The sequence below is a fragment of the Trichosurus vulpecula genome, chromosome 3, assembly GCF_011100635.1.
Source record: "Trichosurus vulpecula isolate mTriVul1 chromosome 3, mTriVul1.pri, whole genome shotgun sequence".
Lineage (NCBI taxonomy): Eukaryota > Metazoa > Chordata > Mammalia > Diprotodontia > Phalangeridae > Trichosurus > Trichosurus vulpecula.
The window spans coordinates 392,940,711-392,959,431 of NC_050575.1; the positions used below are offsets into that span (position 1 = coordinate 392,940,711).

General features: G+C 36.1%; 1 protein-coding gene across 1 annotated transcript in view; it reads left to right on the forward strand.

The window, feature by feature from the left end:
• NFAT5 (nuclear factor of activated T cells 5) overlaps window positions 1–18,721 on the forward strand; it is a 136,331-nt gene that overhangs the window by 57,095 nt on the left and 60,515 nt on the right. Inside the window, exon 2 of the mRNA XM_036751672.1 lies at window positions 1,763–1,888. Coding sequence (XP_036607567.1) covers window positions 1,763–1,888 — 126 coding nt within the window. The remainder of the gene's footprint in view (window positions 1–1,762; window positions 1,889–18,721) is intronic.

Sequence of the window (18,721 nt, forward strand, 5' to 3'; positions counted from 1 at the left end):
CTTCAAGAGAGTGAAGAATTATATAACAAAGAATTTTTTATAAGAAAAGGAAGCAGAGACTTTTTTTTTTTTAGCAAAGCCAATTGATACATTGAAAAAATCAGACATTATATCCCACACCTCTGGACCTGTCATCACTGCAAAGCAGTGGGGAAGAAGTATCCACTTATATCTCTTCTTTGGGGCCAGCCTTGTTGGCAATTTTGTAACATTGTTAGTGGCCATCACATTTATTAGCAGTAGCAAGTAATAAATAAACAGTAATAAGTGTTTTCAAAAGGTATAGACCACATTTGGGCTTACAGCCAGTCAGTCACCTCTATGCACTGAGAGCGGCTGACTAAATTTCACTTTCACCAACTGCAGCATATAAGTTCTTCCTAGTCTCAGCTCCAGTTCACTCTTCTACATCACTGTTCTCTCCTCTTTCTCTCTGGTTCACAAATTCGTTTGCTTGCATTTTACTCTTGTTACTCCCTCAAGCTAGGATCCTGTTTTTCTTGTCCCCTTCAAAGCTTCTAGTAAGAATAGTTTGCACTCATTGCTTCTGCTTTCTTACTATATACTGCCTTTTATAACATTCATTTTTCATTATTTTGCCATTATTGTAGTCATCATGTAAATAATATTAGATTATTACATTCATAAACCATAATTCGTTAAGCTTTTCCTTAGTCAGTGGCCCTCTATTTTGTTTCTAGTTCTTTGTTATTACAAAAAAGTGTTACTATAAGTATATATTCTGAGTGATCTCCTTGATGATAATATCCTTCTTTGGGGTAGTCTCCCTAGATGGGGAGAGGGAGAGGGGGAGGGAAGGGGAGGGGGAGGGAGATAGAGAGAGAGAGGGAGATGGAGGAAGATGGATATGTATATGTATATATAGAACAAGCTAAATATAATTACAAATATATATATAATGTATATATACATGTGTGTGTGTGTGTGTGTGTGTGTGTGTATGCCTCAGACTAGTTGTGTGACCTTGGGTGAGACATTTGGCCTCTCTAAACCTCAATTTCCTCATCTGTAAAATAGGGATAATAGTACCTACCTCAAAAGTTTGTTGTGAGGATCAAATGAGTTAACATCTGTAAAATACTTTGCAAACCTTAAAGTACTACATAAATGCTAAGTATTATTATTATTTGTTTAGATTATGTTGGTTGATTTTATTTTTTAATAATTTTATCATCAGCATAATCTTAACAAATAAAGTGAAATGAGGAATGAGACTGTACTTTTTTTTGACAGTGATACTCTTTGTTAGCTTAAAAGAGAAAATACTATATTTTTTTGCATGACCCAAATTAAATAAAACCATAAGCTCCAAACTATTTAAGTTTTGATAAAAGAAAAATTTCAACTTAAAAAATTTTTTTAACAAAATTATTTCCTCTTATCTCCACTTGTGAGTTCATCTCCGTCTTTGTACTCATAGTTTGTTTGCTTTCTTTATACAGCTGTAGTGTATACAACTACCCAGTTATGCTTTCTTCACATCACTTCATATGCTTTTCCATGCTTCTTATTTTTAGACATTTGTAATTTTATGTCATAATAGCATATTTGATTGCATTGATATACATAATTCAGCTATTTTCCACTCACATAGTTTGCTTCTAGTTTTCTGCCTTTACCAATAGAGACATTGTGAATATTTTTGTATTAGTAGAGGACTTTTCCCCACTTTACTGTTACCTTTAAGACATAGTCTTGTTGATTTAATATTTCATTACTTCTTCTGCTTTTCTTTTTCCAGAATCTGTCTATGATCTTCTCCCAAAGGAGTTACAGTTACCTCCATCTAGGGAAACATCTGTAGCATCCATGAGTCAGACAAGTGGCGGTGAGGCAGGCTCGCCTCCTCCAGCTGTAGTTGCTGCTGGTATGCATTTCATTTTATTTTATTGAAGAAACCTGTAAGTTATATACACTATGCTGCCCCACATGAACAGTGCTGGCAAAGTTTGGATCAAAAAGATCGTGGAGGATAACTGAGGGTTCATTTTAGAAGGTTTTAACTTGTATTTTTGCCATATAATTTTCTTTAGTTAATCTGCTTGATGTAAATGATATGCTATTATGAGCAAGCAGTTATTGTTTAATATATAAGTGCTTAAAACAGTGCCTGGCACGTCCTAAGCGCTTGATAAATGCTTATTGACTGACATCAATCACATTGTCTTTTCTATAAATGGCATTGTCTGTAATAGATCCTGTCTTCAAATATGGGAACCAATTTGAAGATAACTGTAACTGCACACAAAAGGTTAAATTCCAAGCTATGGATAGAAAATGGTGTTTGAGACTGTACTTTTTTTTTTTAACAGTGATATTCTTTGTTAGCTTAAAAGAGAAAATGCTATATTATTTTGCATGACCTGGAGAAGTGCTCAGGGTTAAAACACTCAAATCTCTTTTCTTTTTGTAGTATGTTACTATAACCTTTTCATTGCATATTAAAATGTATGTGTAACTCAGGGTAGCATGACTTCATACTCACTAGATTCAGATTAAAATAATTAGAGAATTAAATGTATGACTTGTACAAATATATAATCCATTTGAAATTCACTTAGTTTATATTTTATACTGAGCTTCCAGATCATACGCTTTAAATATAAATAAAAAACCTTTATTGGTCTCTTATTTTTGGCACAAAATTTTAATTCATATTCGAATAAAAGACTGAAGGCAGACAGCAAACTATGATAAAGATTTGGTTAGCAAAATTAGGATATGGATTCTCTTCATAGTATGTTACTTTACATAGCTTTGATTCAAATTTAGTAAGGCTGAGATCAAGTGATTTTGATTTATAAAAGTTAAAGCAATATGGATACTTGAGGTTTATATGTCTCTCCTCATGGATTAAGATTTCTTACATAATCTGGTTCCTCTGGTCTTTAAAATGGTCTTTGAAGTCCATCAGAGGGAAGTATTTTTAATAGATTTTGCTAGTTTGGGAAAGAGAACAAGGGAGCAGAAAGTTGCTTTGCAAATAGAATGCTACTGATGTTCTACAGCTTTTTGATGTGGTTTTTAAATGTATTTATGTTGTTCACAAAAGCCTTCCACTGATCTGTATAGTGCAGTAAACAGAATTCCTGGTTGGGATCACAAAAACGTTAAATATGGCAAAGAAACTTTACAGCACTGCTCACTGTTCATGTGTTGTCAGGCATTTTCTAACAGATTCTGTGGATTTAATTGTGTACCATCAAACTTTTTAGTAATTACATTTATATGATGATAGTGGTGAAGCAATATCTGCTGGATTCTAAAATTTCTTTGAATATTTTTTCAGAAATGTAGCTATTTTAATTGAATAATTAAAATTGTATTGAGGTTATAAAATATAAAAGAAATCACCAAAATTTTCTTAATGGTGTCACATTAAATCCACAGGTAGACACTGACTAACTGATTTCTTTTATATCTTTTGATACTGTTTTTCAAGATATGAGTTTGACTAGAACTAAAAGTCTGTTTCCTCTATACTTTTTGGCATAAATTTTATTATATATATGTGTATATATATATATATATAAAATATATGTATACACACATACAAACACATACACATATATATGTAATATATATAAAATTGCTTTTAAAAGCTAAATGAATGGAATTTTTGGTTAAAAAAAACCCAATCTTCCTTTCCAAAAAACCCCATGTATTTCAGTTTACATTTTGGAATGCTTTATTAAAAAATAAAATTAAATGAGTTTTGAATTTGGATCTTAGGGTTCTCTATCTAGAACTGGAAGGGACCTCAGAGAATGACTTCTTTCAATTAACTCATTTTAGAAGTGAAGAAGCCTAGTTCCAGTGAGGTTATAAGTGACTTGGCCAGGGTAATAGAGGTAGCAAGCATCAAGGTAGATCTTTGAACCCCCATGTCCTCTTATTTAGAGCCAATGTGCTTTCTATTGTTCTGCCACCCTACTTTTCACAATTTGAAACACTTCTTATGACATTTAATAAGATGTCAGTTTTCTCAGGTTGTATGGAAAAAAGATTTATCCAAGCAAGATTAAAGCCAAGTCATAGATAGTAAGAGATTTGAACTAAAGGAAGCATGCCGAATTGTAAAGAACAAAAGTCATAAACTCCTCATTATAAAGATGATCAGAAGACTAGAAAGAAAACTATGCATGTATAGCTATATTCAGGATTGTTTGTTCCATTTGATTTAATTTTTTAAAACTTAACCTGTTTTATTCTAAAATTCTAGTATCTTATTGGTAAAAAAGAAAAACATAGCTGACATTACCAATTTTCAATGTAGATGAGGTACATTAAACTGGGTATGTGATTCTTTTTAAGAGTTAATATAAATATCATTTGATTGCCATTTGTATTTAAAGTGATAGTAATTATGCCCTTTACTGTTAACTGTGTTAGCAAAAGGGTAAATTATAGTGCCAACTTGATTTCCCTCATTTTATTTATCATTTGTTCAGTATTTTTTCTATCCTTAAGACAGGATGTCTAGGAAAAGTCAGATTAATTTAGATGTAAGTTTGTTGAACCATTGTTAAATAATCATAGTCAGAGGAAGATGCTTGATACTATAAATTCTTAAAAGTTTTGAAGGATCAATATCGTATGCAGTCATGTACAAGAGCCTAGTGGGAACAGACTTCTAGTTTTGCCATGAAGATTTTACTTCACAAATACTGTTAGATTAACTTTTAAGATGTATGGATATTGATGACCATATTTTGTTATTTGATTATTAAATGGACAGTATATTTCTCAGATTCACCAATACAGATTTTTTTCCCTCCCATGGTACTGACAGGATACTAATCCACAATCCAGAATATTAAGCTAAATGTTGTGGGATGAAGTTAATTGTTAAGACCTTCTTTAGCTTGTGTTTTCATGCCAGAGGAACTATAGGAATTGGGATACATTGGAATAAGCTGAAGCCTTAGATGTAACAACTTTGAACAGTTCTGTTGCTTGTTAATAATTAAATAGTTGATCCCCCTTTCCTAAAAAGAAAAATTACTCAAATGAACTTAATTATTTTCTTATGTGATAAAAAAGGTGACCAAGAATAAAAGTATCAAGACACATATGGTTTAGAATTCTACATCAAAGCAAAAGATGTAAAAATCCTTAAATTTAGGTGATGTGAAAAGCTCAGAAAGCAGTTGCACTTGACCTTGTTAGTACTAAAATCAGTAAGACAGATGCTACAATAATCAATCTGCCTTTCTTATCTTAGAATCAGGTTCTTACATCTCCTTTAAAATGTTTCTCGTCCTTCACATTGACTTAGCTGTTGGGTTTTTTTAAAAGAGAAAAAACATTTCTGGCTTTCCAAAATGGTTAATTACATTATTCTTTTTCATCATATAAAATTGTCTTCAGTTTGGAATGTGGCAGTTTCTACAAACACACACATTTATCAAGTTATGGTTATTTTTGTGAAAGGGGAAAATATTCAAGCAAAGATCTCAGTAAATTTTTTTTAAAATGTGAATCTAGGTTTTAAATCTTAGACTACCCTTTAGACCATTTTAGTGAGAGCTCTGCAGTAGCTTCAGCTTCGTTTACTAAAGCATTTATGTAAAGTTCTATGTTTGTAGGCAGGCTGCATTTTGGACAGCCCTACTATAGACTTACTTTAGTAATTTCACCTGTAGAAATCTTGACATGCTTATTCCTCTTAATTTGGTGTTTATTAAGCACTTACTATTAGCTAGGTATAGATAAAAGAAGACAGCCCCTCTCTGAAGATGTTGAAGGTGAGGGGCATGGATGGGACAAGTTCGTAAATAACTCTACTGCATATTAGAAAGAGTGAATAAAAGAGATCTAATTGTTGTGTTAGGAGTGATTAGAGGGAGAACACTTAGAACTCTGGGCTCAGGCAAAGCTTCATGGAACAGGTGGCACCTGAGTTTGCCCTTGAAAGAAGGGAAGGATTTCTAATAGGTAGAGATGGGGGAGAGATCCATTCTTGGAATGGCATGTGTGAAAGCACGGTCATTAGCGTAAATGATGAGATTGGACACCTATATATAGTCAGGTTTGACTAGAATATAGAGTGTATATATAGTAGTATTGGAGAAAGAAAAACACAAACTACTCTAGTATCTTTGCCAAGAAAATCCCAAATGGAGTCACAAAGAATCAGACGTGCCTGAAATGACTGAACAACAACAAATAGAGTAGTGTGCTCTGAGATAAGAAAAATAGGTTGGAACCAGATAATGAGGGGCTTTGAATGTCATTTAAGGAGTTGGGAGCCACTAAAGGTGGCAGTCCTATGAAAGATGGATTAGAGAGGGGTGAGAGCCAGGAGGTAGGAAAACCAATTAAGAAACTTCCAATAGTTGGGGAAAATAAATGGGAAATGAGGACCTGGACTAGAGTGATTACAGATAGAGACAGATAATGACATTAATAGCTCACATTTATATAAGGTTTATGGTTCAGTAGTTGCTTTCCTTGAGACAAACTAGTGAGGTAAATAGTGAAGAGATTACCTTTATTTTGCAGAGGAGAAACTGAGAGATGTTAGTCAAACAGCAGGGCTCAAGTTTTGAAGGCAAGACTTGACTTTGTCTTTTAACTTAAAGACAAAGGGCTATTTCAGGAATTCCTTGTTTCCTTTAAGACTTGGCTCAGGTGCCACTATCTACATGAAGCCTTTCCTTATCGCTCCCAACTCCATCTATTTTGTATGGTTATTTCTGTATATCTTAGAAAGGCAGCATGGCATAATGGATAGAGAGCTTTCCTCAAATCCTGCCTCTGCTTCACACTGGCTCTGTGACCCTGGGTGAATCACTTAACTTCAGTACCCTAGGCAGCTGGCTTAAGACTATGTAAGTCAGTGTGCATTAGTAGAGGGATTTTCCTCATCCAAAAATTCCCTGACCGACGAAATGATAGGCCCATTCCTTAGTCCTTTTATGTAATATGTGCTTACTATGTGCCAGGCACTGATTCCCACAGCAACTCTAGGAGGAAGATGCTATTATGATCCCCACATCTCAGTTGACGAAACTGAGACAGATAAAGGTAAAGTAACTTGCCCACAGTCATGGAGCTAGTAAGTGTCTGAGGTCACATTTGAATTCAGGTCTTCCTCGCTCCAGGCCCAGCTTTAGCAACACTGCACCATCTAGCTGGCCCAGTATACTAGTTATAGTATTCTAGTTAAGTTGTCGTAGCAACCCTTTGAAGCTTTCATGTATAAACACCCATAAAAGAGATATAGAAAAAAGGCACCTTTATTGAATGACTGAGTAGATAGGACTAACTTAAAAACACTTTGAGGATGAGCAGCAGACTTCAGAAAAACCTGGAAAGACTTATAAGTTATATATGAACTGATGCTGAGTGAAGTGAGTAGAACCAGGAAAACATTGTACACAGTAACAGCCTCAGTGTGCGATGACCGACTTTGATAGACTTAGCTCAGCAATGCAAGGACCTAAAACAGCTCCAAAAGACTCATGATGGAAAATGACATCCACCTCCAGAGAGAGAAATATGGAGTCTGTATGCAGATCAAAGCAAATTATTTGCTCTCTTTTTTTGTTTTGTTCTGTTTATTTTCTTCTTTCTCATGGTTCCTCCCATTCATTCTAATTCTTCTATACAACATGACTAATGTGAGAATATGCTTAATAAGAATGTATATGTAAGAGCCTGTATCGGGTTGCACGTTGTCTTAGGGAGGAGAAAGGGGAGGGAGGTGGAGAAAATTTAAAACTTATGGAAGGGCAGCTAGGTGGCGCAGTGAATAGAGCATCAGCCCTGGAGTTAGGAGGACCTGAATTCCAATTCAGCCTCAGACATTTGACACACTTACTAGCTGTGTGACCTTGGGCAAGTCACTTAACCCCAATTTCCCTGCCTTCTCCCCTGCCACAAAACAAAAACCAAAAAAACCCCAAACTTGTGGAAGCAAATGTTGAAAATGAAAAATTAATTATTTTATTAAAAAACAAAAACAAAAAATAGTTCGGGGCAGCTAAGTGGCTCTGTGCTGGTAGAGTGTTGGCACCAGAGTCAAGAGAATCTATGTTCAAATCTGGCCTTAAACACTAGCTATGTCATTCTGGTGGGCAAGTCACTTAACACTGCTTGCCTCAGTTCTTCATCTGTAAAATGAGCTGGAGGAGGAAAAGGGAAACTACTCTAGTATCTTTGCCAAGAAAACCCTAAATGGGGTCAAGAAGAGATACGACTGAAATGACTCCACAACAACAAAAAAGGTCATGACCTGATGAATAAATAATCCATATGACGACATAATTACTGTGACTATTGGATAGTTCGTAGAAATAATGATTTTTGTTTTATTACAGTCTGTTTTGTAGAACAATACATGATACCAGCTGTTCTTTATAATAAAAGACCCTTACTGAGTGCCGTATATTTTTAGTGGAAACCAGGTAGGTAAACTGAGCTTTGTCTTCTCTTGATTAGCAATTATCCTTCAGTTTTCTCAATTCTAATTACCTCAAGCTACCAAAATTAAAACAAAACAAACAAACATTAAGCTCTTGAACTGTTCACCTACAAAAAAATGTGTACACAGTGAGCCAAATGATCAGGTAATTGAAACAAGATAAAGATAGATGTAAGTTGCAGTTTTCTTCTTTCCTTACTGGACTAAAAATACTTTTTACTTGATGATTCACTAAAAGTGAGGCTTAGCACTTTGTTTAGTGGCCAGATCCTATAGAGTCAGATTATATGATTTGTGCTAGTGTCCTTATTTGATGAAATTGTACCATAACAAGGAATCTATTATAATGGAATTATATGTCTATTAGAAAGCATTTATAGGAGCAGCTAGGTGGCTCAATGAGCACCTGCCCTGGAGTCAGAAGGACCTGCGTTCAAATCCGGCCTCAGACACTTGACACATTTACTATCGGTGTGACCTTGGGCAAGTTGCTTAACCCCAGTTGCCCTGACTACCTCCCCAAAAAACAAAAAAAAAGAAAGCATTTATATTTAAATTAATTTGACTTTTTCCTTCTTTGAATAGACTAATTTGGGTAGATTTTATTTTACTTTTTAAATTAATTGGTTCTCTTGAAATTAGTTAAGATTAGTAAGACCTATTTTGAAAACTCTGGTATTTCTTTCCTTCATAAAATACATGTTATTTCCTATTCTCCAAAATTAAACCTGAAGGCCATTAGAGAATTAATGTTTGATCATACATGCAAATTTCCATTTGACCTGTGCCTCAAATAACAGGTCAAATCTCAACAACAAATAGATGATTTTTTTAAGGAAATTATTTATTCATTCATAAGTATTTGCTATATCTTAGATGATAAATGTCCAGCACCATTTAGAACCATTAGAAATGGCAAGGTCTGCCAAAGGGAGGTAGTGTTCTACCATGAAAAGAGCACTGACTCTGCAATGAGAAGACATGGGTTCAAATCCCATTTCAGTTACTTACTATGACATGGCCTTGGGCAAGTCACCTAACCTCCTTAGGATGGCTTCTTTATGTGTAAAATGAGAGTATTGGGCTAAATGGCCTTGGCTGTCCTTTCTAACTCTCAGTCTATGGTCCTATAATCTCTCTTGATCCTATAATTGTCTGGGGTCCAACTACTTTAACATATTGCAAGCTTGTTTTCAATTTAGTGAAAATGAAATTCATTAATCAGTCCAAAGTATTTTTGGGACACTCTTTTTGTTTGAACCACTCTCAAAGACATCTGTATGTTAATTATCGTGAGAGCAGCATTCTTGAGGGAATCTATTAACATAAGTGAAAAGTTCTATTTCTTGGCAACTCTTAGACATAAAAATAATTTGGGGATCAGTCAGTAAATATTTTTAAGCACCTATGATGTGACAGGAATTGTACCAAGTGCTAGAGATTTTTATAAAAAGAGGAAAAAGAGACTCTCCCTGCCCTCACAGAGCTCATAGTCTAATGGAATCCAGAAATGTCTTTTGACTGAAGATTACTCACATTGCAAATGTGCTTAATACATAGGCAAAAAATGCCTACTACTCTCCTGTCTTTGCTATATGTCCCTTAAATGTGTTCTGTCTGTCTGTCCTTCCTCTCATAGACTTTTAGAGCTGGAAGGGATAGTCACAGATAGGACATTAAAGAATAGAAAGTTTAAGTGATTTGCCAAAGTGACCAGACCCCAGATCTCCTAGCTCCCAGGCCATTGTTTTTTCCTCATTATGTTGCACTGCTTGTTTGGAACAATTAGACTTTGATAACTGAACCTCTGGAGAAGAAAACAAGGTACTTTGTATCATATGTCTACTAGTACTACCTTCAGCAACTTTGATATTTTAATAATAACATTTACATATTATCTTTTTTTTTTTTTTTGCTTTTTGGCAGGGCAATCGGGGTTAAGTGACTTGCCCAAGGTCACACAGCTAGTACATGTGTCAAGTGTCTGAGGCTGGATTTGAACTCAGGTACTCCTGACTCCAGGGCTGGTGCTCTACTCACTGCACCACCTAGCTGCCCCTTACATATTATCTTGTTACAGTCTCACTACAACCCTGTAAGGGAAATGCTCTTAATTCCCTATTTTTACACAAGAGCAAATTGGGTGAAGAGGTTAAGTGACTTGCCCAGAGTCATACAGATAATAAGTATCTGAGGCAGAACTTGAATTCAGGTCTTTCTAACTTCAAGTCTAGCACCATATGTTCTGTGCTACCTACGTGTACACAATTAGATCTCATTTATAGATGTACAAATTTGGGAATATACAGCATTTCATAGTAAGGTAGAATAAGAGGTTGATGATGAATATTTTGAACTATATAATCAATCAATAAGAATTTATTGCATCCTTGTTAAGTGTCTAGCACTGTATTAGGCACTAGGTATACCAAGAAAAAAATGAAAGCATTCCTGCCCTGAAGGACCTTACATTCTATGGGGGTAGAGAAAAACTTATTTAATACATGTATGATTCTCACATCTGACCTCTTTATTCCATTTATACAGCTACCACAGTAGTTCAGATCCTCATCACCTTTTAGATGGACTAATACAGTAGCTTCCTCGTTGGTCTCCTTGCTTCAAGTCTCTTCCCCTCTTGAATCCTCCTCTAAATCACACCAAAGTCATGTTCTTAAAGCACAGGTTTTACTGAATATATCATATAAGCTTATTCAGTAAATTCCAGCAGCTCCCTAATACTTTTAAGGTAAAATGTATATTCCTTTGTCATTTAAAACCCTTCAAAACCTAATTCCAACCTGCCTTTCCTGCCTTATTACACATTGCTTCTATAAACATGGTCAGTGATCCAGACAAACTGGCAATCTTGCTGTTCCTCATGCATAACATCATTCTGCTTTTATCTCTGCATAGACCATCCTCCCATTCCTTGAATGTAATCTGTGCTAACTTTTACATCTCTGGGTCCCAGTTTCCTTCAAACTTCATCTCAAATACCACGTCTTTCTTCATCCTTCCGCCTATTAGTGCCTTCCCCTTCAAAATGACCTTTTATTTATTTTATTTATACTTAAGTGTACATATTATGTATAAGAAATAAGTGCTGAATAGATGATGGTATGATCCATTATCTTTCTTTAACTTGAGTTAGAATATCACTGCCAGTATTAGCTATTATAGTAATAAAATAAATAGGAATTGTTTTTTATTTGCCTTTCTAATACCTTATAGGATTATTCTTACTGAACAGCTTTACTTTCCCAATTATAGTTTTAAAATGTTCTTTTTTATTAGTATGAACTTGACAAACATAAACATGACCTTTCCATAGCACATGAAAAGTAATTTGTATATGGAACTGAATCTCTGTTGCATATAGCTTTTTTTAAAAGTATGTAAAAAATTCAACATGCTAGTCCCAAGACTAGCCTGTTTATGACCTTCCCAATTATTTAGAATAGTTAACAAACTGTCCTTTCATTTTTATATTAGATCATATTACGTATATTTATATTAGATATATTTTATATATCTTATGTATTTTAAACTTTGTGTTACATATTTTAATGATGTTTACCCCATTGATTTGATTACAAAAATAGAAATATATTTACATGAGAGATTTTGGGTATAAGAAGTAATAAAACAACATTTTTTAAAAACAAATTTCCTAAAATCACATATTTGAGGAAAATTGTTAATTTTCTGATAAAATTCAAAGTGATAAAAACAAATCTGAAAGTAGAATGGGTAGAAAAGAAACAGGAAAGCAAAAGGTTTCATACACTCAATAATGAATTCCTTATTGGTTAACCCTATAGTAGTCAACATCAAATGCAGAATTCCAGTCAACACAACTGCCAAAATGGGAGGCAGATTGCCCAGTGCCCACATACGTGCTATGTAGCAAAACCCTGAAGTTCATACCAGATCAAATAATAAAGAAATTCAATGAGAAGCTGCATTTAAATTATTTCTTTCACTCTATAGCTCCACAAAAAGCCAGCCAGAAACACAAGGGCAGTAGGAAAGTTATTAGATGTGTACTGTGCTCCTCCCCACCTGATGCCTAGCAAAGACAATGCCATTGTAGGGTTGCCTCCCAGCTGACCAGACTGACCAAGGGCACATGTAGCCTGCAAGGCTTTATGTCTAAAGGCAACAAGGGTAGAGGGCTCCCCTGAGAAATCCCCTGAATGATAAGGAAGTAGCAGAGAACTGTGGTGAACAGCTATTAGGGCTCCTACCCAGACAGCCTAGCCCTAGGCCTAGGGTCTCTGAGGTTCCCTAACACACTGTCCTGAGATGCCAGAGAAGGCCTTGATAGATCAGCACACTGAACCTCAAAGATGTAAGAAACCCTGACGCTGGAAAATGGAGGTCAGCATAGGAGTCCAGAGTGAGGTCAAACAGGATTGACTGCCCTACCCACTGTTCAGCATGGGGTCCTGGCACAAAACCCCTATTTTGAAACTAAAACTGGAGAAATAAATCAAAGAAAAACCACTTAAGAGTAGCAAAAATTATTGCAAATCCAAGGGATTCTTCTACAAAAAGGAACAAACAACTTTCTAACAACTGCGCATAGATACTCAAAGGAAAAAAAATCAATTTCCTTCAAGGAATATATGAAAACTGAGAAGAAATGAAGCAAGAAGAAAAGATATGAAATAAAAGCTCTGGGAGAAAGAATGAGATGGGGAATAGCTTAGAGCGGAAAGTAGTAAACCTTACCCAAGAAATGGACTTGGACTCCTTGAAAACTAGAATAGACCAAACAGAAATCAATGGTTCCATTAGAAAGAAATATTAAAATAAAATCAAAAGATTGAAATATAAGAAATTATTTCAAAAACAGCTCAGAAAATGACCCACAAGGAGATATTTTAATAATTACTGGTTTACCTGAAAACCATGATCATTAAATTAAAGAAATCATAAATAAAAACTGCTTATAAGTATTAGAACCAGAAGGCAAACCCTAATTACCTCCAAAAGGGAATCTTAAAATGAAAAGTCCCAGAAATGTCATAGCGAAAATCTAAAGCCCCCACCTTAAAACAAAAATACTTCAAAAATCCAGAAAGAAGCAGTTCAGTTATATCATGTCCTCCTTGGATTACTCCCTCTATCCATCACACATGGAAGTAGAAAAAAATTATACAACCATTCTGACTATCATTACAAATTTGTGGGCCCTCACTGCCACTGGACAATCCTTCTGCACTCCCCTTGTCAACTCACTATCCTACTCCACAGAAGCTATTCCAAACCTTTTCATCCTTCTTTAGCCCCTTCATGGCTCCCGCCTTCCACCTTCTCAGATGAACTTTTCCCCATATTTTACAGAAAAAATTGAGGCAATTTGCTGGGAACTCTCTCATCTCCCCTCTTCCTCATTCCATATTGCTCAAATGCCGTTTGCCTCTATTTTCTCCTTCACCTCTGTCTCACATGAAGAGATGCTTTACTGCTTACCAAGGCCCACTTTCCACCTGTACAAGTGATCCCAGTCCATCTTGTCTCCTTCAGCAGATTTCCCCCTCTGTCATCCCTAGCCTATCAGTTATCTTCACTCTCTCCCTTTCTACAGACTCCTTCCTACTGCCTATAAACATGCTCATATCTGCCCCATCTTTAAAATACCCTCATTTGATCCTTCTTCCATCTCTGCTAACCCATCCTATATCTCTTCTGCCCCTTGTAGCCAAATTTCTTGAAAAAGTGGACTATAATAGGTACCTCCATTTTCTGTCCTCTCATGTACTTCTTTACTCTTTACATCCCAACTTCTGACCTCATCATTCCTCTGAAACTGCTCTTTCCAAAGTTACCAGTTACATCCTTAAAAAAGCAAGTGGTAGGAAACGGACGCTCAATAGCTTTACATAGAGTCCTTTTTTTGTGTTTTGCTGTATGTATAAAAGTGCTCTTTTTTGGTGTTGAAGTTCAGAAGAGAAAAAAAAAAGGAAATCAAGCAACCATTTGTAGATCTGATAGCACTTTGCCTAGACTCTAGACTATTGTTTCCCCTTATCACGTGAATATTTGTGTATGTATGCTGTATCTGTCTAGCCTATCCCTGCTATTACAGTGTAGACTCTTGTAGACAGGTCGAGGATTATGTGCTCCTTCATCTTAGCAGTTTTAGTGTCTAGCACTTAATCAGTGATGACATTTATTAAGTGCCTACCACGTGCCAGGTGCTGGGATTACAAAGATTTTAAAGAATGAAACAATCTCTGCTCTTGAGCTTACTTTCTATCTGGGTCAATAATATGTACGTATGTCTCTATATGTGTGTGTGTAATCTGCAGTATAGATGTATACATGTATATGCAAAAAAACTAGTAGCATAGTTTCTTGTACACAAGTTCCTAATAACTTTATTTGCTGAAGTTAAAATCATGCTTCACAAGTACATTTCTTTATAACTACTATCTGCCATCTCTGCAACATTTGACATAGTTGACCACTCTCTCCTCCTGGGTAGTCTGTCCCCTCTGGATTTTCATGACACTAATTTCTCTTGGTTCTTCTTCAGCCTCACCTTCTTACCATTCAGTTTTCTTTGTTGGATCATGCTACCCATGCTATAGTGGAAAGAGAAGTTGTTCTAGAGTTAAAGGGGCAAGCTGTGTTTAAGTCCTCCTTTGACACTGCTGTTTGTGGGATGAGTCACCTAGATTCCCTAGGCCTTAGTTTCCTCAAGTGTAAAATGAGGGCGTTAGCCCGGATGGCCCTTTGAGATAATGTCTACTACTTTTAGATGAAAGACTTCCAACTGGATGAACCTCAAGGGTCTGTCTTAGGCCCTCTTATTCTTTCTTTCTACTTTCATTCTCTCTTAGTGATCTTATCAGTTCCTATAGGTTTAACTGTAATCTCTATACACATTACTCTCAGATTTATATATCCTGAACCTACTGTCTCTACTGAGCTCTAGTCCCACATTAAGAATTACATCTTAAACATTTAAAACTGTTTGTTTTGTAGACACCTCAAACTCATTGCATCTAAAATAGAATTTAGCTTTTCCCCCAAACTCACTCCCTTTCAGACTTCCCTATTTCTGTCAAAGGTAGCACCATCCATCAGATCACTCAGGTTTTGTCCTTAGGATTGTTCTTGACTTCTCACTGTATCTGAGACCACATATTGAGTCTGTTGCCAGACCTTGTTATTTTTACCATTGTAATGTCCCTTTTGTCTGTCCCCTACCCTTTACTTACAGGCTCTCATCACTTCTTACCCAGACTATTATTAATAGCTTTACAGAAGATTGGTCTCTGTCTAATCTCTCCTCTCTTTCCAATCTGTATTCTATCCAGATGCCAAAGTAATTTTCATGAAGGGCAGGTCTGACCATATTACCCTACTTTTCAATAAACTCCATGACTCTCTATTGCCTATAGGAGAAAATTTAAACTTCTTTATTTGGTTTTTAAAACCTTTCCTAACCTACTCCAGCGTACCTTCCCAGTTTTACTATACCTTCCTCCCTTCTTACACTATTTCCACCAACTAGTCTCCTATTCTGTCCCTTTGCTTTGGCTGTCCCCCATGCCAAAAGTATATTTCTTCCTCATCTTTACTTACAATCTCTGGCTTCCTTTAAAGCTCAGCTCAAGCATCACCTTCTACGTGAAGTTTGTCCAGATTCCTCTGCAGTTGCTAGTGCAAAATTACCCATTATTTTATATATACTTATGTATGTATACATTGTCCTCAATGTACTATAAACTCATTGAGGGCAGAGACTAATTTTGTCTTTGTATCCCCAGTGTCTAGTACTTAATAAATATTCATAATTCAATGCTTTTTTTTAACCTAGGGCTTTATTTAACCATTTGCTCTTTTACTTAGGATTGTTCTTTACTATATGTTTCCTTTCACCTATTAGTTTTACCATGCTTTTGTTTTCATTTTTGTCCTTATTTTTACCCTTTTCTCTTTCCTCAGATTCTTATCCAATTACATATCCTTATTATAATTTTCTTTGTATTTATCTTAGCCATTCTTTGTACATGGAACTTGGCTTCTTTAATTTTGTTTCATCTAAATACAAAACAGATGTTTAAAATGAAGGCAACAGTAAGCATTTATTAAATACTTACCGTGTGCTAAGCATTGTGCTAAATACCAGAAACAAAATAAAACATGGTCCTGCCCCTAAAGTATCTCAAATGCAAGTGGAGGAGTCACCATACAAACAACTGTGTATACAACAGGTATACAGGATAAATAGGAGGTAATTTCAGAGAGAAGGCACTAGAAGTCAGAAAGATCAGCAAGGACTTTTGCAAAAGGTAGGATTTGAGCTGAGTCATGAAGCCAGGGAATCTAGGATGTGGGGATAAGGAGGGAAAGCAACCCAGGTTTGGGGGGGCAGAGTGAAAAGGCTTGGAATTCTTGGATGAAGTATATGTGTGAGAAACAATAAGACGGCTAATGTTATTAGATCACAGAATTTGTAAAGAGAAAGTAGTATGTAAGAAGACTGGAAAGGAAGGAAGGTGTCAGGTTATAAAGGGCTTTAAAAGCCACAAAGGGGTTCATATTTTATTCTAGAGGTAATTGAGATGCACTGGTGTTTATTGAGTAGGAGGGTGATATGGTCAGACCTTTGTTTAAGGAAAATCAATTTAACAGCCGAGTAGAGGATGGATTATAGTTGGGAGAGATCCAAGGCAGGGAGACCAACCAGTCTAGGGGTGGCAGCTATGTAAGTGGTGAGAAAGGGATGTATAGGAGAGATGTTAGGGAACTAGAAATGACAGTAATTGGCAACAGGTTGTGGAGTGAGTGTGACTGAAGAGTCAAGGATGACATCTAGGTTGCAAGCCTGAGTGACTGGAAGAACAGTGATTCTCTCGACAGTTGACTGACAGAAGTTCAGTAAAGGGGGAGGGTTTAGAGGAAAGAATGCATTCTGTTTTGGATGTATTGAATTTAAGAAGTCTATGGGACACTTAGTTTGAGATGTCAAATAGTAGTCATTTGGGCATGTGAGATTGGAAGTCAGGAGACAGACTGCTGTTACTTATTCGTTTCAGTCATGTCTGACTTTATGACCCCATTTGGGTTTTTTCTTGGCAAAGATTTTGGAGTGGTTTGCCATTTCCTTCTCCAGCTCATTTTACAGATAAGGAAACTGAGGCAAATAGGGTTAAACAGCTAGTGTCTGAGGCCAGAACTCAGAAAGATGAGTCTTCCTGACTCTAGGCCTGGCACTCTATTCACTGTGCCATCTAACTGTATAGGAGAGAGGCTAGGACTGGATAAAAACATCTGAGAATCATCTGCATACAGATGATAGTTGAATTCAAGGGAGCTGAGCTTATCAAATGAGACAGTATAGAAAAAGAAGACAGCTGAGGGTAGAATCCTGTGAGCCACCCACAATTAGTGGAGATGACCTAGGTGATGATCCAGCATGGGAGTCCGAGAAGGAGCAGTCAGATACATGGGAGGAGAAGCAGGACAGAGCAATGTTATAGAAAACCAGAGAGGAGAGCATATCCAGCATAAGAGGGTGGTCAGTAGTGTCAGAGGTTTCAGAGAAGTTGAGAAGGATGAAGACTGAGAAAAAGCAATTAGATTTGGAAATGAAGAGATCATTAATAACTGAAGAGGGAATTTTAGCTGAATAATGAAGTCGAAACAGATATAGAGGATATGAAGTGGAGGCAGCAGTTGGAAATGTCTTTCTCAAGGAATTTAGCCATGTAAGGAAGGAGAGATTTAGGATGATAACTAGCAGGTATAGTCCAGTCAAGTAAAGGGTTTTTCTAAGGATGGAGAAGACTTGAATGTATTTGTAGGCAGCAGCAAAACAGCTAGTAAATAGGGAGAGATTCACAATAATGGGAGATTATGGTTGATAGGGGGTAATCTCCTTGAGAAGATGGGATAGGATCAAGGGTACATGTAGAAGCCCATTTCTTGTGAAACAAGTGAAGGAGGAGATAATGAGGCAAGACATCTGAGTGAATTAAAATGAGGAGGAGAGAAGAGGGAAGCTCTAGGTGAAGGCTTCAATTTTTTCATGGAAATATGAGGCAAGGTTCTCAACTGAGAGGAGGGAGGAAGGGAATATCATGGAGGGGAAGGGAACAAGCATTTACGAAGTGCCTTTTATGTGCCTGACACTTTATAAATGTAATAACATGATTATGTTATTATCTGTATGCTATCTCTAATGACAGATCATGGAAGACTTTAAGGTGGGTAAAAAGGTTTGGAATAACCATTGTAGTAAGTGGAATA